General features: G+C 41.6%; 5 protein-coding genes and 1 long non-coding RNA gene across 10 annotated transcripts; 3 read left to right on the top strand and 3 right to left on the bottom strand.

Annotated features, from left to right (window-relative positions):
- Window positions 1–210: 210 nt before the first annotated feature.
- On the bottom strand, window positions 211–3219 carry alphaSnap (Alpha-soluble NSF attachment protein). The gene is made up of 4 exons (XM_017150909.3): window positions 2986–3219; window positions 1843–2158; window positions 1459–1779; window positions 211–1343 (listed from the first exon to the last, which is right to left on the bottom strand). The coding sequence occupies exons 1-4, from the start codon at window positions 3075–3077 to the stop codon at window positions 1194–1196; spliced, it is 879 nt and encodes a 292-aa protein (XP_017006398.1). The 5' UTR covers window positions 3078–3219; the 3' UTR covers window positions 211–1193.
- LOC138912826 (uncharacterized) lies at window positions 2765–3165 on the top strand. Its single transcript, XR_011418382.1, has 2 exons — window positions 2765–2822; window positions 2902–3165. It is a non-coding gene; the product is annotated as an uncharacterized lncRNA (long non-coding RNA).
- Window positions 3220–3615: 396 nt separating the features above from the next.
- Window positions 3616–6904, bottom strand: polo (Serine/threonine-protein kinase polo). The gene is made up of 5 exons (XM_017150976.3): window positions 6541–6904; window positions 5517–5741; window positions 4674–5456; window positions 4181–4609; window positions 3616–4121 (listed from the first exon to the last, which is right to left on the bottom strand). Exons 1-5 carry the CDS (start codon window positions 6637–6639, stop codon window positions 3927–3929), a joined length of 1731 nt encoding a protein of 576 aa, XP_017006465.1. The 5' UTR covers window positions 6640–6904; the 3' UTR covers window positions 3616–3926.
- Window positions 6905–7304: 400 nt separating this feature from the next.
- SCCRO4 (DCN1-like protein SCCRO4) lies at window positions 7305–19058 on the bottom strand. 5 transcript variants are annotated; one of them, XR_011418679.1, is made up of 8 exons: window positions 18948–19058; window positions 14183–14229; window positions 13954–14125; window positions 9204–9295; window positions 8793–9046; window positions 8524–8731; window positions 7684–8052; window positions 7305–7624 (listed from the first exon to the last, which is right to left on the bottom strand). XR_011418679.1 is itself a non-coding variant. In XM_017150913.3 (7 exons), the coding sequence occupies exons 3-7, from the start codon at window positions 14064–14066 to the stop codon at window positions 7973–7975; spliced, it is 747 nt and encodes a 248-aa protein (XP_017006402.1). In that variant the 5' UTR covers window positions 14067–14125; window positions 14183–14229; window positions 18948–19058; the 3' UTR covers window positions 7305–7972. The 5 variants fall into 5 exon arrangements, 1 of the variants encoding a protein (XP_017006402.1); XR_011418680.1 differs by lacking the exon at window positions 18948–19058 and adding an exon at window positions 14743–14848; XR_011418681.1 differs by lacking the exon at window positions 18948–19058 and adding an exon at window positions 14426–14700.
- On the top strand, window positions 10646–13152 carry LOC108063736 (lysosome-associated membrane glycoprotein 5). Its single transcript, XM_017150912.3, has 5 exons — window positions 10646–10954; window positions 11123–11205; window positions 11267–11515; window positions 12055–12464; window positions 12525–13152. The coding sequence occupies exons 1-5, from the start codon at window positions 10876–10878 to the stop codon at window positions 12565–12567; spliced, it is 864 nt and encodes a 287-aa protein (XP_017006401.2). The 5' UTR covers window positions 10646–10875; the 3' UTR covers window positions 12568–13152.
- Pex23 (peroxin 23) lies at window positions 15565–22009 on the top strand. Its single transcript, XM_017150911.3, has 6 exons — window positions 15565–16752; window positions 17556–18925; window positions 19485–19748; window positions 19806–20505; window positions 21087–21665; window positions 21720–22009. Exons 1-6 carry the CDS (start codon window positions 15688–15690, stop codon window positions 21756–21758), a joined length of 4017 nt encoding a protein of 1338 aa, XP_017006400.2. The 5' UTR covers window positions 15565–15687; the 3' UTR covers window positions 21759–22009.
- The last annotated feature ends 370 nt before the right edge of the window (window positions 22010–22379 follow it).

The following is a 22379-nucleotide window of genomic DNA, read 5'->3' as shown; positions in this document are numbered from 1 at the left end:
AAAAATTTCTGCTATATCTTTTAAAAACTTAAAAATAAATCAAGTAAAAGATGGGAGTATCTATAAGACTTTACATTACCTTTACGATTTAAACAAATACAAGGTAAGTTACAGTTGCAAACTAAGCTATTAAAAATATTTCAATCAAGGAAGAGAAAGACCATGAATATGACTGGATTGGTTGTGCGTATATTGACAAAAATCGTTGGATACGAAGACAGGATGACAGGATTAATCCAAGCATGTAACTTTATTAAAGTATTTTAATTGGAGATATCTAAGGTAATGCATGCGTAGAGACATTACTTAGATCTTTGCATTGGTATTAATTAAATGTGTTGTGGGTTTTGAGTTGTGTAGTGTATTTCCTGGAGATATTCATTCAATAAATTGATATTTGTTTTCGTCCTCAGCGGCCGATTAAACTTCGTAGCTCCGTCGTTATTTTATTAATTGGATTATAACTTGCTTCGTACATGTTTATAGGAAGTTGATCTACTAAACATTTTTAAAATTTTGCGAGATGGAATTTTCTATAAATGTGACCCTCAAGTATTTATTTGAATTCCGTTTCTTCTTTTGGATATTTATAGGGGTAATTGTTAATGTTTATATGGACATATATTTTATTTATAGGTTGTGTATTTGAGTACAATCTAAAAAGGTATGTTTTAATATTTTCTGTGCAGAAAATGAAATTCATGTTCGCTCACTACCGGGGACTCTCTTTAATTAATCTCGAAGTAATGAAAGTTATTATTATTTTATAGTAGTATGGATACGGATTTCTATAGGGTATTTTACGCATCCAAATAAAACAGCAGCTAACTTACTGATTGGCTACTTACACAAATAACAAGAGTAACGCAAAAACAGACAAACATAACACCTCGAATCACTCCGAATTGGAAATAATTAAATTGAATCTGATAGCTGAACAGTGGCTTCTGCTGATTTCTCTTTTTCGTTGCATAAGCGTTAATTTAAACTCTAGAATATGGGTATATGGACTGTTCGGTAAGTTCAATTCACGCGATTAAGCAGGCTGTCATTTCGGGTGCTTTCAGGTTTAGCAATGCAACACGTTTAATTAATTTCCATTTAGTTATATATATAGGTAGATTAATATCCGAACCGAATAAAGCATTTAATAAATGTGTACGCGACTTCATCAGAAAGTGTAATTGATTATTTTATCGCAGATCTGGATCCTCGTCCGCAGCCTTCTTGATGCGCAATAGGATGGTGGTGTACCACTGATCCAACCGCGAGATGCTGTCGTAATCCTTGACGGCCTCTGTGAATCCCTCGATGTTCTGTTCCTCGAGATGTTCGCACAAAACCTGTAATTGAGGAAGTCCATGAGTAATTGAAAATAATTCATAAAGAGAGACAAGTTATTAACTTAAGTTTTTCCTACCAAACTTTGGGCATTTAAATTATATGATAAAAACCCACCTTAATGAGCTTGAACTCCCTTGAGTCCTGGAATGCTGGGTACTGCTGGGCATACTTTTCAATGGCATGCTGCGCGTTCAGGAGGTCCACACTCAGGTGACAGAGGGCGGCCCTGAAGAAGTACTCCTTGGCACTGTATTTGAGCAGCGAGCTCTCCAGCGAAGAGGCGGCCACCTGCTCGTATATGGATATTGCTTTCTCGTAGTCCTCCAGTTGGGCGGCATACTGGGCCACCTTCAGCATGCACTTGTTGGCCGAACTGACCGACTCCTCGCCCTTGAAGTAATCGGCTGCCTGCTCGTAGTGCTGAATGGACTTGGCCTAGGCGAAATATTATCTTATATAATTATGAATTGATCTTTTGTTTTAATTCTGAATACCCACCAGAGTATTGGGATCACTCTCGTACATCTCAGCAATGCTCTGGTGATGCTTGGCGGCCATCGTGAAGCGACCCATGTCCGTGTAGATGTCGATGGACTTCATCAGACAGTTGACGGCGCTCTCGACGTCCACCTTTTTGTAGCAGTTGGAGGCGTCGACGTAGCAGGTTCCTGCATCGTGCCGACTTCCGGCCCGGGCATGCAGCGTGGCCGCCTCGCAGAAGCACTCGCCGGCCTTTGTCCAGTTCTTGGACATCTTGAACATGTTGCCCGCCCGCTGGTAGCACTCGATGGCGTCCTCCACCTTGTTGGAGCCTCTGAAATGGTGGATATTTATTAGCTTTTTACCTATATTTTTGTAGTTGTTAGAACAGTAGTGTGATCACGAGTCACTAAAGGCAAAATAAGTTAAAATAAGGCAAAAATTACATTTAAAATGCTTAAGTTTTTTAAAGAAATTATTTAGGAAAAATTTTGTTTTATTTTTTAAAATTAATTTAAAAAAAGAGAAATTTGAAATTTTTAAAAATTATTTTATTTTATTTATTTATATAAAATTAACTTAGTGAAGCTATGAGCTAAAAATGTTTTCTTATATTCCTCCCTTTTTAGTTCTAAAAAATAATAATAGAACTTTAATTATTATTACCAATTTAAAGATTTAAAGTTATTTGTTTAAAATGATAAAAAAAAAATATGTTTTTTAGAAATCGTATTCTGGAAAGATCTGAGCAATAGGTTGTTATGTTTGAATATGATTAAACTTTTGAATACAATGAATCATCAACAACCATATGAAAGCGTAAGTGCGTATATTTTGTATTAACCAATAACAATGCATACATATATGCATAGCCTTCTTATCAATACTTTGCATTTTTCCTGTAATACATATCTCAAACTTATTATCAGTTTAATTCGCACTTTTTTCAGTTCCTGGGTGGAGGCGTAGAGTCCACATCAATACGTATACGTATTATCGTGAGTAGTGAAAATAGTGTAGTACAGTGAGTATAATGGATAATAAATATATTCATATCGTATATATCTATATCTGAAGCATCTGGGGATGTGGAAATGGATCGTTATACCAGACAAGGAGCAATTTTCCCACTCCCCATTGCGAAATTTCGATGGTACGAACCCGAATAGAGATCCCAGAAAGCCCTTCTGTTGGGTCAGCTTCTTCTCCGCCTCGGCCATCAGCTGGAGCGCCTTCTGTTCGTTGTCACCCATGTCGAGGATTTATGTCCGCCTCGGCACTAATTGCATCTAAATATTAAGACTTATTCGGCCTTTCAGCGAGTGTGTACGTATTGGCAACTTTTTTCGAGAAAATAAAATCAATAAGCTGATTAGAGTGACCAAAACGCTCGTGCCAGTGTTACCATCGCTCAGTCTGGTAGAAACGACACATACCAGTGCTGGAAAATGCCAGATCCGTAACGGTTTTTCAATTCCAAGTCCTTATCAATAAACATTTATATTAACCGCTTTACTGATTTTAAATATCTAATAAGAAAAAGCCTGTAAACTGTAATAATTAAGTTTTATTTCCAGAGATTTTATTTAAATACATACAGGCTTCTAAGCAATTACAAATTGTATCTTATCACGAACGGTATTTCTGCATAAAACTTATTAGAAAATAATTGTCCTGCAAAGCACTTTCATGCTAAACAGTCTGTATTATAAGCATTTATTAAACTTAGGTGCAAAATGTGTCCAGCATTTAAATGGCGTTATCAGTCAACTGGGTGAATTCGCGCAACACTTTGTTTCTTTATAAATTTATTAAGTGATCCGTGTACGAAAACCATGAAACAGACATATTTATATATTTTCGAGGGATGGCCCGACATTGATTATGCATATAACTTAACCAGTAGATGAAGGGGAAAGGAGAAAACAAATAAAATCTAAAACAGAGAACAATCAAATCAATTTGAACAGAAACTACAATTTTTTTAAAATGCATGGAGAGGATCCGTTTGGGGGGCTATCTCTATATGTGAAGTTGGCCAGGGCATTCGTGGATTGGCTTAAACTAACATTCGGCCTTAAAATGTATTGGCCTGGCTACGATTAGATGAACATCTTCTCCAGCATTTTCCTAAGTTTCTCCTGGGCATAGCGGATCTTCTGGTACAGGTCTTTAGACACGCCGTTCTCCACGATGGTCGAGAATCGGTAGGTGCGGAAGTTCTTCTCGTGGTCCATGTAGGTAATGGCACTCATGCGCGGGCAGAGGATGAGCTTCATGTGGTCCGAGAAGTTGAGCTGAAAAAGCGAATTTGATTAGCATAAAATATATAGTTTAGAAAAGGGTATTTATTCACCTGCACTGATCCGTTGGTCAGATGCATGACCACCGCACAGGTTGTGCGGAACCAGGAGTGCAGATGCGGCATACGCGAGATCTGATCGCTTTCGATGTTCACATTGTTGGCGCCTGCCTTCACCAGATGCTCGATCATGTAGCGCTTGAAGTAGGACAGCAGCTTCATCTTCTTGTCGAGCGACTTGCAGTAATCGGTGGTGGTCATATAGCTCTCCTTGCCGTCCTTGTCGATGAAGTGCACGTTGATTTGATTCGGCAGCAGTATGAGCTTTGTGGTGTCGTTGAACATCACGCCGATGCCCTCATCGCAGAGCTGGTAGCCAAAGCCGTACTTGTCGCTGTAGTCCACCCACTTGGAAATCCAGAAGAGCGGTTGTGCGGCAGGATCGGTGTTCTCGTCGCCCAGATTGCCTTGCAAAATTCGCGGCTATAAAGGGGATAGGGTTTAGTGGTTTTCTCAGGTAAAGAGCAAGTAAGACAACGCTATTTACCTTGCCATTAATGAGATTGGTGAGCTGCTGGTGCAAGCTCTCGATATCGCTGCGATAGTCCTCGCTGTGGCGGCACACCTGCGCCGAGGCGGTGATGGCGTCGTGCAGATTGGCCTTCAAGAAGGTCGACTCCAGGCGGGTGTCGTCCGGCTTGATGCCGTTCATCTCCATCAGCGGCTTGCGGTGAACAGAGTCCTCAATAGTGTCATTGCTGCCGATACGCGGCGCCATCGTCAAACAAGAGACGGGCAAGAACATGGGCACCTTGGAGCCCTTGAGGAACTCAAAGTTCAGCAGCTGCCCAATCGCCGGGCGGCTCTCCGGATTCGGCTGCAGCATGGCAATCACCATGTCCGCCGCCGGCTTCCTCAAGTAGCTGGGCACGCGGTATTCGCACTTCTTGATCTTAGAGTAGGTGTCTTTGAGAGTCTTCGTCTCAAATGGCGGCTGACCCACCAGTAGTGTGTACATGACGCAGCCAATCGACCAGATGTCCACCTCAAACGAGTGACCCTTCTTGGTGAGAATCTCCGGGGCAATGTAGTTGGGTGTGCCGCACAGCGTCTTCTTGCGCTCGCCCTCGTACTCGATCCGCGTGGCCAAACCGAAATCCCCGATCTTCACGTGCAACAAGTCGTTCAGGAAGAGATTTCCCAGCTTCAGATCGCGGTGGATAATGCGGTTATCGTGCAAGTACTTGACGCCCTGGATGATCTGGTAAATGTAGTAGCGGCACTCGAACTCCGTGATGCTCTTCCTGCGCTTGTGCAGCTCCATCATCGACTGGAAATCGAGGGGGTTAGTTATTGTAGTTTATAGATTTAGACCCCCAGGGAAACTCACTCTTTTCTTGCACAGCTCCAGCACAATGTAGATGTTCTGCACATCCTCAAAGTAGCTGTGGAACTTGACAATGTTCGGATGGTTGAGGCTGCGGTGGATGGTTATCTCCTGGGCGGTCTTCTCCTTCTGGTTGTGCTTGATCATCAGCTTCTTGGAAACGATCTTGCCGGCAAAGACATCGTCGGTCTCCACATCGATTATCTCGTAGCATTTCGCAAAGCCGCCCTGGGATAATATGGGAAAAGGGTTAATAGATTTGAAAGTATTTTATTTTAAGGATCATATTTTCCTATCATTGGAACACAAAAATTCTTATACAAAAAAAGGAAAGGAATGGAATAATAGATTATTTTGCACGATATGAAGAATATTTTTTGATTTATGAAACTTAATATTAGGTAAACCCCATCTAAAACTTTTAAAAAATGTGGTTTACAAAACCTGAATTTGGAGTACAAATGAAGGACAAAAAACACACACAAGAAAACTACTCTCTTGGGACTTTGGATAAATGTAAATCATTTCTGATTAAGAATTTCGCAGTAATATATTTTGACCTTAAATGGTACATTTATCTTTGGATTCTTACAATTAGTTTAATGAATTTTGAATTGTTAAGGTTTTTTGGTACAAGGAACTTGTGTTTTTCTGGAGCCTGAAGGAATCAGTTAGTAAACCCCAGAATCGGATCATGAATATATGATTAGTCAGCTTTATAGTTGACAAAATTGAAATTTTTTCACATAAACTCAAGAAGTCGCGCCAAAAAACAAAAAAAACTGACAACTGCACGCACACACACACTCGTACGCACATTCCTAACCACATGCTCTCTTTCTCTCTCGCCCTTTCTTTTGAAAACAACAAAAACAAGAGGGAGCATCAAGAACGGTAAGGAAAACGGAACCAAAAACCGGGATGTGGACATGGTGCTGTGTGTGTGAGGGTGTTGGTGTGGCCTGCGGATCTCTATGACTTATTTGCATGCACATCCGGACATCCGCATTCGGAGATCCGCACTTACCTTGCCGAAGAACCGCATGCGCTTGTAGGTTTTGCGCTGGTTGGAATCGAAGAGACGATCCGGAATATCCGTGCTCTTATCCTCGGGCTTCGCGGCCATCTTGATCTCCTTTCTCGGGCTCCCTCTTTTGCACTGGCGTTCGCCTGGAGTTGCAAAAAATCCTCGTTTTCCGCCTGAACTGAACGAATTTCGGACGAACTGACGGCTGAAAGGGCCACAAAACGGAGATCCACACAAATGACAAGAGAAACGGCGATCAAATCTCGATTTTGCCCATCGAGTGCACGAAAAGCAAGCACAAAGCGGACAACGCGCCGAAACCGTTCGATTTTTTAAATGCCAAAAATTGGGCGACAAGCGTCAGCTGAATTTGAGTGCCCGTTTCGCCGGCTATCGTATAAAATTCTGGTATTTATCGCATTTATTTGCAGTATTTTATCGCCAGTGTTGTAAAACACTTTTCGAGCCGTTATCTGTTTGAATTTCTATAGCTGCATTTTCTTTTTCAAATTAAATATTTTGTTCACACCACTTTTTAAATATTTTTTAAAGACATTCTCACTTTAGCCCTTATTGTTTTTAAATTGGTTTACTCAAAGAGTTTATTCTTCGATTAAAATTTAAATATATGATGAATATATGATTGAATAAACTTTGTTCATTGATAAAAATGTAAAGAAGAGTCATTAAAAAGGCAATTCATTTAATTTAAGTCAACTTAAAACCACCCTCTTGCCAATTTATAAAATAATAAAGCATCGTGCCACATTTTCACTTAATAATTTTATTAAATAGTCCCCAAATGTTTTTGTTTTTCTACATTGATTTAATAACGACTACAAATTCCCCAGTATTGGTGTTGAATTTCGTTGAGATTTTGACTATGCTTGCTGATATCTTGAAGGGGTCTCTTGAGTTCAATTGTATGTTCTAGATTAGGTCTATGGGGGATCTCTTGGTTATTGCCATCGTTTCATTTTTCTGGGTTTACTTTTTACAAGCTGCCCCCATTTTGGCTCTTGTTGCTGTTCTTGTTTTTCTTTTTTTCGATCTCATTTTTTTCTTTTTGTTTTTCAAAGGAGGCCTTAAAAGTAGAAAAGTGTGGTTTTAGTTTTTAGTTGTCGTTAATACATAAATTATTACATTAAATATATTATCAATAGTTTAGTTTCATAGTTGGTTGCTTTGCCAGTGTACGCAGTCTCTCCAAAATGCCTTGTGTTTCTGTGTGGGTGAGTGTGTGGTTGTGTCTGTGAGTGTGGGCGTGGGTGTGGGTGTCAGTGAGTGTCCTGTGGTTCTGTCTTATATTTCCGCCGATCCGATCTCATCTCATCCGTACTCCCATCGCATCCCATCTCCTCCTCCTCCGCGAACTCCTCCGCACTGAGCTCCCAAAGTTGAACTAGAAATAGGCGACTCGATTCAGCTTTTCTCAGCTGGACCCGGAGGTCGAGGTGACCTGGCTCCGCTGCAGGCGCAGCCATTCCACAAACTCATCCAGCATGACGGGCCCTGGAATCAGAATTAATTGAAATTAATTAATTTTTAGTATTTACTAGTCATTAGTATTGTCTATAAGAAGTATCTTATATAAATCTTGAAATTTTTACAATTTAAAATGGTCCCAAGCTATTAAAATAGTTAGGAACATCTCAATACATATATGCTATATTTCTTCTTATTTTTCAGTTACTAAATTTAATAAATTTTATTCTTTAGACCTTTGGCTACACAGAAAAAAAAAACGATATGAAATATGGTTATTTCTACCTTATTTCATATCAATAAAAAGCCGATATGATTTATGTCAAATTTAAGATTCAAACATATCAACATGATATTTTATCATATCATAAAGAATACCAAATGTAGTATTTTTTGAGCAAATAATATAAAAAAAGATTAACATGATCTTTATTCATATCAAAATGATATGAATAACTTGATCTTTAAAAAATATCAAATTTTGTTCTGTGTACTTACATGCCCCGTCAATATCGTAATTTGACAAGTCAATGCAGATGGTGCGCGAGAACTCGAGAATATTACACCACTGATCCTTGTTGATCGCCTTGTACTTTGACTGCTCTAGAAACTGTGCGAACTGCGGATACAGAGGCCAGTGTTTGCCTAAGAGAAGTTGGAGCATGGCCTTGGCGGTGAGAATATCCATACACCGTTGGTCCGAGTCCTAAAAAGAGGAAAGCCTTCTTAATTACAAATCATAGTTAAAGTTATTATAAAGAACCCACCTTGGCAAAATCGTAGGCGTATCTGTAGATGCTTTTGAAGGAGTTGGGATCGTTGAGTATGCTGCGCAGATAGTCCAGTTTCACAACCATTTTCGCTGCCGAATCGCAGTCCAGTTCTGTGAGGCCTTTGAGCCACTCCTGCTGGCTGAAGAAGCCCATCTGGGTGGCGCCCATTTTGTAGGCCAGCACCAGCATCACAATGTTCTCTGGCTCCACGCCGATGTCCTCGCAGAATTTCTCCATCCCATCGGGACCTGAAGAAATAGATCGTTACATAAGTATTTCAGGGGCCAATATATAAATAGAATTTCTCAGATATATCTTCAATTTATTTAAAAGTTAAAACCTTGAGGTTTTTATACCATATAATATAATATATTGCTTTAATTTTCGATAATAAACTAAACTCACCCAATGTCTCTGGTTCATCTGGAGTGGTGTATTCCTGGAACCATGTCAAACATCGTTTCTGACTGAAGCCATCCTCCGCTCTTATATGGCGTCTGCGGAATAGAAACAACAAGTTTTTCGACTTAATCAATCGGGTTCAATGATTCAATCACATTGCACACACTCTGCCATCTAAATTATATGGAATTTACTGCACTGTTTCTGCCTTCACCACATGTAGACCAGAGTTTTAATCGAATCTGTCGCTATTGCCGTGTGGCCTCTTTTGTTTATTTTATTCGACTTGCCTCTGCTGCTGCTCTGGGGTTTGTTTTTGAGTATTGGCCCCCTAAAAATAGCAATAGTAAACATGACAGAGCAGAGACGAGACGAGGCCAATGCCAAGAGCGGAGGCGCACAGGGAAGCAAAGAAAATAATGCCAACCCAGAAGATATGACAAATCGGAAAAATTAGGAAAACCAAAGGCTGTCGAACTTTTATGTACTTCGGGGAGACGAGCCTTGTATTGTGTTTATTAAAGGAAATGGGAACGATCGGGACAACAATTAGTATTGATCATCATCTAAGGCAATCTTTTTCGTACAAAATGGGACAAATGTTATCAGATAGAAATTGAAACGGGTAGCTCGATTATAAAATATTTTCCTATAAACTAATTTATCAGTTTATTTAGCAAGTAGCATCTCGTTTTAATTTTAGTCACTTATAAGTTATAAGTAGGATCGGAAAACAATAAAAAAAAGGAAAAATTATTAAAACAATTTATTTTCTCATTTTAGCGTTCATTTTTTTTGACATATGATTTTTTTAATATTTTACAATTTTGAATTTAATTTGAAATTAGATTGGACGACTATTGAAACGGGTAGCTCGATTATAATATATTTTCCTATAAACTAATTTATCAGTTTATTAAGCAAGTAGCATCTCGTTTTAATTTTAGTCAGTTATAAGTTATAAGTAGGATCGGAAAACAATAAAAAAAAGGAAAAATTATTAAAACAATTTTTTTTTCTCATTTTAGCGTTCATTTTTTTTGACATATGATTTTTTTAATATTTTACAATTTTGAATTTAATTTGAAATTAGATTGGACGAAATAATATACAAATTTATAACTTAAAAAAAAATATTTTAAAAAGTTTTTCTAAAATGTAACGACTATACTTTATTTATAGCTGCCATACCCTCCACAAGTTGTTCTTTATTAAATTTAAATTTTAAAATAAATATTTTCCTTCAAAAAATGGAAAAACCTACAATTCGGCTATTAAAAGATGTTAATAAAAATTATAATTAATATTAAAAATGTTCAATTAACTACATAAATGACATTCTTATTATTTACCTATTTATTTCTTATTTCAATACTATACGTGCAAGTGCACCTACATACATACAAATATACCCACATCTCGTCCAGCGTCCCATTACCAAGCGACTGCGCAGGCGAAAAGCGAGAGTGAAGTCCTGTGGCAGGATAAGGGAAGAGTGGGTGGCAGCGGAGTGGGTGGATTCGAGGCGACAGGAGGACATTGCGATTCTATTTGGGCCGCAGTTGTGCGCAGGACCCGAAAGAGGAAACACGTCGTAGTTGCGTCGAGCGGAGACTGCAGCGTAAAATAGTCATTGGAATTGACCAAAAAAGTGCACAGGGATTTGCTAGAGAAAATGAAACTATCCGGGGTCCAAGGATTGGGCCAAGGCATCAACGCCACTCTGATTTCCACGGCAATCGTAGCACTTTTGGGTGAGTAAAGTAGAGACATTTGGGGGCAGGGGATGTGGGATTCCTCGTAGGTGGGTGGTAGCACCGAAAATCGATACTGTCGAGGACGGTTTTGTGACACACTGACTGAAAAATGAGCTAAGCTGGCTAAGTGCAACCTGTGAATCTACTTTTAACCACTCCTTTTAGTCACTGCCGCCCAGGGATTGCAGCTGAGTGCCTTTACAACGAAGACGCCGCGGGTCAGCAAGTACACAACCAAGTCGCCATCGGTAATCCACATTTAGGAATTCCCTTTTTCCCAGTCCTAACTGATGATTTAATCCTTTGTAGGCCTCCTCGATGAACCACGATGCCACCGCCTCGCTGTATCGATTCAATGCCACCAATGGCATCACCTGCATCCTGATGCAGGTGGACGGACTAATCAGCATCAAGTACCGGAACAAGCTGAACGAGGATGTGGAGGCCGACCTGTACATGCCCGATGATCCCCAGCTGAGTGGCGAGTGCGTCGAGTCCAATATGGAGATTCTCACCATGGACTTCAAGGGTTTCCGGCTGTCCATGACATTTAAAAAGGTGCGTGGGTTGCTTACAAGTGATGGGAAAGGTTTTACTTCATTATTTAAATATTTTCGGAAAGGGTAGAGTTTATAGCTTCTTTAAAAAATGTCTCAAAGTAAAGGTATACCAAAATTCACATTCGAAAAATCGATAAGATAATTAACAACACAGAAAAAAACAGAAATGAAATAGGGTTAAATCTACCTTATTTCATATCAATAAAAAGCCGATATGATTTATGTCAAATTTAAGATTCAAACATATCAACATAATATTTTATCATATCATAAAAAATACCAAATTTAGTATTTTTTGAGCAATTAATTAAACTTGATCTTAAAAAAATATCAAATTGACCATTGCCATTTTTTTTCTGTGAACTAATTGCTGCCTAGGCACGTTCAACTACTGAGCATGTATTGCCCCCAATTACGCCAGCAAGTAAAATAGAAAAGTATCTAGGAGTATCTATTTCACCACCCCAGAAACTTCCCATCACTGAAAGGTCAGAGGTTGTTAAAGGTTGATATTAATATTTGAACTTTGGCTTTCAGTCGTCCGGCGGCGAGGGTTGGTATATCAACCTCTTCGAGCTGACCTACTCATCCTCCAACTGGCTGTTCGAGCACCCGGATCGCCCCAATTTGGACGTGAAGCTCACCTCGCCCGCCCAGACGCCCATGTATTTCCCCACCCCGGTGGGCAAATCGTATGTTTGCGACAAGGAGCAGACCGTGATCATGTACGCACCGCACGATTCGGGCGACCAGTCGGGGCACATAGCCAAGGTCTATCTGCGGGACATGCACATGCAGAGCTTCATGTTCAAGGACAGCGGCAAGTGGGGACCGCCCTTCCACTGCAGCGCCACGGGATCCTATCGCGATGAGACGGCGCCCCTGGCCGTGGGCACTGCCCTCGCCATCGCCGTGCTGCTGACCATCTCGGGTTACGGCGGATGGAGGTAATATATTCTATACTTTCACCTTAAGAAGGTATTATAATAAGGATTATTTTCCAACAGGTACTTCAAAGTCAAGAAGGTCCAGTACGGTTCCATGGAGTGAGCAGAGTAAAGAGCACACCCAAAAGTATTCGTTTTCGTTCAACTATTTCGATCATATCGTTGTCTACACATATCCCCCACGTTTGTTGGATCTATTGCAATCCTGTAGTCCTATATTTTTAAACTTTAAGAGTTGTCCCCGCAGATAATGAGATTAACATTTACGAGATTATCGAAGTCAACTAAAGATACATATATGAGAAATGCAAATGTCTTCCATATTGTTAATGTATAAAATAATAGCACACCATATATGATTATTAAATGTTAATATATATCATTATTACCCAGTAACTATTATTTACCAGGCAAACTAATCTTAGCGAAAGACCAAAATTGGCATCGTGGACTTATACTCATGTTTCGGAAATTTTAAGGAAGCATCTATACTGAATACTCGTTTTTTATGACACCTTGTTAAACGAAATCTCCTCCTGCACCGCCTATTAAACCGTCATTATCTCTTTATCCATTCAAAAGTTTGCCAATTGAAATATCGAAAGAAATGCGCGTGGGGATTATAGGAACTTTAAATGCTTTTGTTTATAATTAGTATAAATGAGTTTAAAGTGGAAATAAATACTGATGCCTGCTGAAAACAAGGGATTTTAATTATTAGCATGGAGTTATCTATTCGCACAAGATTAATAGAGAACTGATAACTGATGAGTAATTTCTCTACACCATTTGAAAAAACAATAACTTAGGAAATCTATAGTTGGAGAATTTAAATTAAACTGAGTAAGTACCAGAACAGGTGAATGTTTATATTCCTACTGAATTACTATATAAAAAACCATAAATGATAAACAACAGTTCTTCATGATAAGTTTATCTTAATCAAACATTTAGCGGAAGTTTAATATTCTCCTAAATAATCAGCATTTATAGTGGCATAATAAAATTCACATTAATCATCTTTTTGAAGGCACAAATCAAGAGATCTTTGATCTGAATACTTGGAAATAGAGCAATATTTGACTATGAAAATCAAGTAAATCATTACGAGTCTCTGCTTGGAAATATGTACAAATAGTGAATAATAGGATGAATAATCGTTTTGATAATATACTAAACAGTCAGAATTTCGGGAAACACAATTTTTGCAATAAAATCAGTCAAAAGAATTTATGTAAGTTCCCTATTCATAGGCAGATATTTGTCAATAGGAAAACTACTCCTTTTTCAATGAATGATACATTTTTCAGTGGCAGATGAGAGACATTCTGCTCCTTGGATTTTTCTTTTTGGTTTTATACAAATTTGAAAAGCATCAATGGCATATAAATCTCTATACCGGAAACCAGATGCTTTTCCCCAGGAACAGATGATGCCGCACGAAGGCCTTTTGTTCCTTTTCCTCTCCTTTCCTTTTCTCCGCACTCACCTGCTGCTCTGTTGTGTGGGTATGCTGGTGTAGCTGGTTCGGGCCCTCTTCGGTTGACCATGATCCATGTTTTCGCTAATTGTGTCTGCAGCTCGGCGTTTTCCCCGTGGCATGACTTAATGTGATGTGTTTTCCGCAGTCTGTCCGTTCCGTCCGTCGAAGGTGAGTTTTGCTGTGGATTGTGGGTTTAGTTTTTGGCTTTTGGGCAGGTGATATGAGATGCACTTACTGGATTTTCCGATTACGACCAGTTCACTAGAGCTCCGAAGTGGTTAGCTGTGGGTAGGGAAAGGGTTCCGATTAATAGTGGGCTATTTTTAGGGGAGTTTTCTGGCGGATGCAGCGCAGAGGTTCCACGGGATGCACAGGACATTGGGTAGGGGGATACATATAGTTTTTAACTCATATATGTATATACGTTTGTACTAGGCGTGTGTACATATGTTTTACTACACACAAGAGCACGAAATACCGGCTGCTGGAAGGGCCTCCGATTCGGATTCGGATTCGTTTCGGCACTGGGACTGCGACTACGGAATGGGGGGGAATCGGGGGAGTGGGACTTGTCCGTGGTCGGACTCCGGGTGTCCCACAGCCAGCAGCTGATGCGACCGACCGACCGTCTGGCCTGCGCGTGCTCGATTTTCTGCGTCGAACGTCGCCACGCCGAGTGGCCAAAATCACGGCTGTCCCTTGCAACGGTGACCGGTTGAAAGTGTCCTCGATCGTATGTTTTCGGTTTTAGGCCTACGCCTCCGAGTTTAGCAGTTAAAACGCTTCAATTTTTACCATATTTTTCAAAATCAATGCAGCAAGCTGGGTCTAGAGATGAGCATTGGTCGCGATTCTCTCCGTGTCACGAGTAGCTATCGCGTTGTTTTGAAACAAAATAATTGGGCCATTCTTTCTGCTGTCGATAGTATAGATTATTATTGTGACCATTACTGCTATACTGCTATAGCAATTAAAAACCCCGCAGCTACATAATTAAAAGAAAATGAACTTCAAAAATATTTGAAATTTGACGATTCAAAGTCCTTTTAGCGTCTGATTTGAAACGATCGAAATCGGAAAGCGGCCAAAAGAGTTGCCACCCTGATTTTTACGGTGGCTTATCTTCGATAGTAATCGGTATTTGTATGTTGTGGCTCACGAAAGTTAACAGCGCTGTTTGTCGGGTTGTCGAAGGACCTTTTGTTAAAATATTAATTTGTTTATTTATTTAATGCTAACAACTAATTGGAAACTACTTGCTAACAGTGGGTATGAGCTTTAGCAGCTGTAGGCCTCAGCCCTATGATACTTTATATCTATTTAATACAAATCGCCTTTAAAGTAATACCTATTTAGAAATTTAGACTGCTGGCTGCAAAGGCCATCGACTTGACTATTGAAATATTTATTTAAATTTAATTTAGAGAAGGTAAAGTAAATTAATAAATATGTTCTAAAAAAATTTAAACAAATAAAGCATTTACTAAGTTTATGCTTTTCTTTATAAATGAATTTTAATAGAAACTATCATGTTTTTAAAATTAAAATTGCTTATCAACATTCTACATGACATGAAGAATATCATCTACACGATACTATCGGTTGGAACGCAGCCATCAGCTGTGCCACCGCTGGCCAGAAATCTATATCTTCAGAAAAATCAATTTTTCCGCCTGCATTGTAAACACGATGGCAGACAAAGAGAGGATCCCTAGAATCTAGTCAAGAAACGATCCCACCATGCCGAGCTCTTACCTGTTCGCCGCCAGCAGCGAGGGTCGCGTCTACACGCTGTCCACCAGCTCGGCGGCTTGGCGGGAACTGCCCTATTTGGGACTGGAGTTCAAGAAGATCTGCGCGGTGACCAACTTCCTGTGGGCCATTGGCGGCGACCGTCAGGTGTATGTGCATGTCCACGGCCTGGACGTGCCCATCCGGATACGGGAGGAATCCTACGAGAACGAGCGCTGGCTGCCCATCGAGGGATTCTCGAAGACGCTGCTGCCCACGGATCGCTACAGGTACTCCTCCGCCGATGGCAGCGTGGAGCGGGGCGTGGACAAGATCCGGCTGCCCTCGATGGCCTGGCAGTGGGACGGCGACTGGCATTTGGACCTGGAACTGGACGGACAGCCGCTGCCGGAGGATGGCTGGATGTATGCTTTGGACTTTCCGGCCACGTATTCGGTTAAGAAATCCTGGAACTCCTATGTCCGCCGCCGCAAGTGGGTGAGATACAGGCGATATGCCGCCTTAAACAGCTGGTGCGCCGTGGCGCCGCTGCACAAGGATCCCACGCAGGAGCCCTTCATCGATGTGGCCATCGGTGGCACCTGTGTGCCCAATGCACCGGCCGGAACTCTATGCGTCTGGGCCATCACCGCCCACGGCAGGGCCATGTTCCGCACGGGGGTGTCCAAGACCTCGCCCGAGGGACTCCGTTGGACGGCTGTGCCCACGCCCACGGGCAGCGAGCTGTCGCAGATTAGCGTGGGACCCACTGGTCTGGTCTGGGCGGTTCTCTACAACGGCCGAGTCATCGTGCGCACCGGTGTAACGCGGGATAACCTAGTGGGAGATGCCTGGCTGGATGTCAAGACACCGGTGGCCAGCTGCAGCCTGCGCATCGTCCACGTTTCCGTGGGAACCGATGCCGTCTGGTGTGTGACCAACGATCATCATGCCTGGTTCAGGCGGGGCGTCAAGGGCGAGGCGGCGGGCATCAGCGAGGATTCGGCCATTGGCAAGGGCTGGGTGGAGATGGTGGGCAATATATCCATGGTCTCTGTGGCGGCCAATGATCAGGTATGCTGTCTTTTTGGTTTTTACCGAGCCTTTTCATTTTTATACCCTTGCAGAGGGTATTATGATTTCAGTCAGAAGTTTGCAACGCAGTGAAGGAGACGTTTCCGACCCCATAAAGTATATATATTCTTGATCGTCTGTCCGTCTGTCCGTTTGTCCGTTTGTCTGTCCGTTTCTACGCAAACTAGTCTCTCAGTTTTGAAGCTATCGGGTTGAAACTTTCCCAAAAGTCTTCTTTCTATTGCAGGTAGTATATAAGTCGGAACCGACCGGATCGGACTACTATATCTTATAGCTCCCATAGGAAAGATCGAAAAAAAAAGTTAACAAAATTCTAGCTTCAGTGTTTTTTGAAATATTACCTTCTACTCTTGGGAATATTATTTTAAAAATATTTCTGAATTTCGAATAAAATTTTTAAAAAATCGGATCACTATATCTGCCATAACCGGAACGGTCGGAAAATTAAATAAAAATTAAAAGGAAAAAAATTATATCTTTGTTGATTTTCATTACATTCTCTTCTTCACTGGGATATAGCTTTTCTTTTCAATTTAACTTAATTCGGACGTCTATATAATATAGCTCCCATAGGAAGGATACAAAAATAATGACAAAATAATACGGAAGCAGCTAAAATTTCGATGGTTTGAACATATAAGCAAGTAAATCAAAATTAAATGTTTTTGTATGTTAATAGGAATGATCTGCAAGGGTATATAAGCTTCGGCCGGCCGAAGCTAGCTTCCTTTCTTGTTTCTATTTGCTCCAATCCTCTTAACTTTAATCGAATTTTCACACAGGTCTTTGCCGTTGGAGCCGCTGACCGTTGCCTGTACCACCGCTCCGGGGTGACTTCCGCCGATCCCACGGGTAAAAAGTGGCGCCTGATCCAGTGCCCCATGCAAATCAGCCGAACTTCCAGCTCTCTATCCATTGTCTCACGCAAAAGTGGCGGCAGCAGTTCGACGCCGGGCTCAAAGCACCAGAGCTTCTCGAATCTGTACTCCAAGGAGAAGGAAAAGGGCGTCGTCGAGACGTGTGCTGTCATAGAAACCATGCCCAATAGTTCCACGGGCTCGTTTTCCAGCAATGGAGGTCCACCGGGCCTCCTGAAGAACGAACGTTGGAAACTCAGTGCCGATTCACCACCGACAATTGGAAGTTTAAACCTAAACGATCGCCACAAGCATCGAACTGCGGCACTGCGAGAAACTTCGCATGCCTCCAGTGCTCCGGCGGCGGATGTGGTGGAGATTACCGGGAAGTTTGAGACGCAGCTCAAGAATCCGAGGGCCTGGTCGCCGGTGCGAAGTGTTGGCTCAGTTGTGGGCACCGAAGCGCATCCCGAAAGCGATTCTACAGTCTTTGAATCTGACTCCACGCACCACGGATCGGATGTTTTCCTCGGCGAGGATGATGACCACACGGGCTCACAGTTTTGGACCGAATGCGGTATACTATGGAGCTGCGTGGCTCCCGGTGCGGTGACCGTGGACGCCAGCAACATGCCCAATTGGTTCAACGAGCAGACGAGCGACAGCAAAGTGGATGTGAATGCCAATTGGCGGAAGGATATTCTGAGCAAACTGCAGCGCCGCCAGGAGAAACTGGCCAAGCTGCAGACGGTGGCCAAGTTTGAGAAGGCTGTGGAGCTCTCGTCGTGGGTGAAGTCGGCGGATGCTCGTTACCAGCGACCTGGAGGGGAATTCGAGGATTGCATCATCGAACTCGAGTGGGTGAGCAGCGGAACGCGTTCCGGCGACTCGGGCACTTTTACGGTGCTCAGTCCGGATGGAGCAGCAACGAAAATACAATTTCCGCTGTCGGACATCACCTGTGTGCAATGCTGCAGTGAAGCAGGCGCTCCGCGGATCGCCATCCATGCGCCCCACCTGCCTGTCAACTGTTCGCCGGTGAAGCTGCAGTTCTCCAGCGACTCGGAAATGGAGGATTGGCTCTCACACCTGTCGTCTGTGTGCAGCCAGATCAACACGCTGGTCGGCAAACCGGCCAGCAATGCCATCTGGCTGACCAGCGAACTGGGCGATGTGTTTGTCTTCGATGCGGCCAACATGAAGGCGCAACAGAAAACCGAACCCGGTCAGGGATATTTGGAGAAGATGGACGTTTCGACTTGCGAAACTCCCTATTATAACACTCTTTACAACGGGTAAGTGGGTTTGGTAACATACCTGTGGCTAAATAAGTGGCTCAGTGTTTTTCTATTAACTGCGATTTCAAAAATACTGTTAAAAACTAGTATTTCTTAAAAGTGACACGTAAATTATAAGGCTACTGTTTAAATGTCCCGAAAATATTGGGTGATTGATGCTTTCTATATATAGTAATATTTTTTTTGAAGTTTCTACTATATTTTGCACTGGAACCATTATGGGTGTTATTTTTATCTGAAAGCTTGGCAAATATAATAATTTTTGGGTATTTTTATTTGTTTCTTACCCCACGTAATTTAAAATTATAAATAAAACAAACAAAAAAAAATACCATCGCCATATCTTCGCTTCTGTCAAATTCATTTTTTTAAAACTTTTTTAAAAATCCTCATAAAAATTAGATATTGGTTTAGAGACCGTGAAGAAAATCTCGATACGTTTCACAAAGAATCACTCATATTCCTGTTTTTTTATTAATATTTTAATTTATATAATAAACCAAAAATTCCAGTAAAACTATTTAAATATATAATTAATTACATTTTTTCTTAACAGAATGCCCTGCGGAACTGAACTAGAGATATCCGGCTGTGTGTACGATGACGCTGATCAGATCCGCTTCGACTTGCAGTCGCATTCCACAGTCAAAGTGCAGCCGCATCGCGTGGAGAAGCATCGAGTGATTGCCTTGCATCTGAATCCTCGCTTTAACGAACGCACCACCGTGCTAAATTCGATGAAGGAGTCCGAGTGGCTGGACGAAATACGCAATGATAAAATGGCATTCGCTCCGGGTGCTACGTTTACTTTAAAAATTAAGTAAGAATTTTAGCAAAATATCAAGGAAATGCATCTAATATTTATACTCAATTTCAGGGCCCTGCAGGACCATTACTTGATGATAGTGAACAATGCCGTTTATACGGACTACAAGTACCGCATTGATCCGGAAAGCGTGACCAGGCTCTATGTAAGCGGTCGCATTAAGCTCTTCAATGTGCTGTACCGATGCCCCTCACTGATTGTCTCCCTGGAGCGGATGCACTGGCGCCAAATGGGTGGCCACATTAAGAGGATTTTCAACAGCGGTGCGGACGTTGTATGGGGCATTTCGTGTGACAACACTGGCTGGGTTTACAACGGCGGCTGGGGTGGTATGTTCCTTAAGGGTCTCGAGGGCTCCGGCAAGATCAACCCAATGATTGACACGCACACTTACTACGTTTACGAGAACCAGCGATGGAATCCCATCAGTGGCTTTACTGCCAAAAGTCTGCCGACAGATCGGCACATGTGGAGCGATGCCAGCGGAAGGCAGAAGCGCAGCAAGGAGCACACTAAGCTGCTGTCCACGCACTGCGAATGGATATCCGATTGGGTCATTGACTACAACATTCCGGGAGGCGCGGATAAGGAGGGCTGGCAATATGCCATCGACTTTCCGGCCAACTATCATGCCCACAAGAAACTCACGGACTGCGTGCGCCGGCGCAGGTGGATGAAGCGGTGCCGCCTCAGCAGCAGCGGTCCCTGGCAGGAGCTGAGTCAGTCTAAGATTCTCGATGCCGCCTTGCAGGTTGGTCTTAATATATACCTATTCATCTTATATAGTAATCAGGGTTCGGAAATTAACACACATGTTAAAAACATGAAAAATTGTATTCTACGGTGTGATCAAAATTGTTGATATGTGTGTCAAATACAAAAGTATTACAATGTGAAAAATAATTGTTAACACATACAGCTCACTTGTGCTTATTACACAATGTGTTATAAACACGAATTTTTTTTACACACTGTGTTTTTAACACAAATGAAAGTTACATTTCGTATACTCTAGAAAACCGTGCAATTTTCAGTTTAACATACAATTCTCACACTTTAATGTCAAAAACTGATTGTGTTAAAATCACGCTGAGTAAAAAACATGTCGTGTAAATAACACAAATGACATGTGTGTGTTATTTATGTTTCTAACATATGTAGGATACACTTTTTTACACACAAGTCAATAACTTTTTTTGAACTTAACACTTTGACATTTAACATGTTAATAACACACGTTTTTTACAGAGTGTGTTATTTTCCAAGCCCTGATTATTTACAATGAGTTAGATGGATTACTTACCCCCTGATACTAACTCTTTCGATTCCCAGGTCTTAGACGAAGATGTGGATAGTCTCTCGGGTGAGGGAAACACATCGGTGGCCGCCTGGGCCATCGCCTCCAATGGCGATGTCCTGATCCGGCACGGTGTGTGCAGCCTAAATCCACGTGGCGACGCCTGGGAGCACATCACCAGTGACCAGCCGCTGGTCGGGATTAGCGTTGGCCCCGCGGGTCAGGTTTGGACTGTGGCCCGCAACGGCATGGTGTTCTTCCGGTACGGAATCAGCAAGCAGAATCCCTGCGGCGATGCCTGGCAGCAGGTGGAGGCTCCGGCGGGCGTGACCTTCAAGGCGATAAGCGTGGGTCGCGCCGGCATTTGGGCGCTGGACAACCAGCAGCGTTTGGCTGTGCGCAAGGAGATCTCAAGAACCTTCCCCGAAGGTTCTCACTGGCAGTTTCTGCCCAATGCCGCCAATGTGCCGCCCCATACGGAGCAGCATTGTGGCTTCCGTTCGGTGTCCGTGGGTTCCGAGGTGTGGGCCATTTCCCTCAATGGCATTATCTGCAGGCGGTGCGGGATTACAAAGGAAAATCCAGCTGGAGTTGGATGGAACCTTGGCATTGCTGTAAGTTAACCTTTTTTATTTACTTGTTGGGGTTTAACTCCTTTTTAATTCCAGGGCCAGTGGCAAAATGTATCAGTCGAGGGATACATATAAAGATCTTGATTTCCAAATTTGAGCATTCCTATATACTTACGGACTTTCCGACTTGTTGTATTTATGCATATTTATAAGCTTTTTTCGATTATGCCAACGCTATTCCCAAAGTATGTATTTAAAGTCATTATATTCTCTGTAAGCTTGTATTATGTACCTATATTTATTTGTACTGTGTAATAATTTATACAAATATTTATGAAATATACCCATTACTTGCTGAGTATTAAACAGGTAGAAGAAAAAAGTTTGCCACGCTCTCTTTATTTTATTAATTTTAAATTAGTTAACAATGTAACGGGTATCTGATAGTCGAGGAACTCGACTATATCGTCTTTTTTTGTTTTGAGCAATATTGTTTAATCAGAAACATGTTTACAATGTTTAGTTTAACAATAATAATAATAAATTTATTTATGTGACAAAAGAGGTTATTGGTTTTAAATTACGATTAAGTTTAGGCTCATGCTTAGATTTGCCTGATTTTTTACGATTTGGATTTATTTCAAAAAGTAATGCGCTAGTCTAAAAACTCTGAAGGGTTCATCAGTTTAGAGCAAGAATAGCTCGTATTTTTAATACTCTTTCAAATTAATGATAAGATATAATTCGAAAATTTAA

Source organism: Drosophila takahashii, chromosome 3L (assembly GCF_030179915.1).
Source record: "Drosophila takahashii strain IR98-3 E-12201 chromosome 3L, DtakHiC1v2, whole genome shotgun sequence".
NCBI lineage: Eukaryota > Metazoa > Arthropoda > Insecta > Diptera > Drosophilidae > Drosophila > Drosophila takahashii.
The sequence above is the reverse complement of the archived record's forward strand: the minus strand, read 5'-3'. Positions and strand labels throughout refer to the sequence as shown.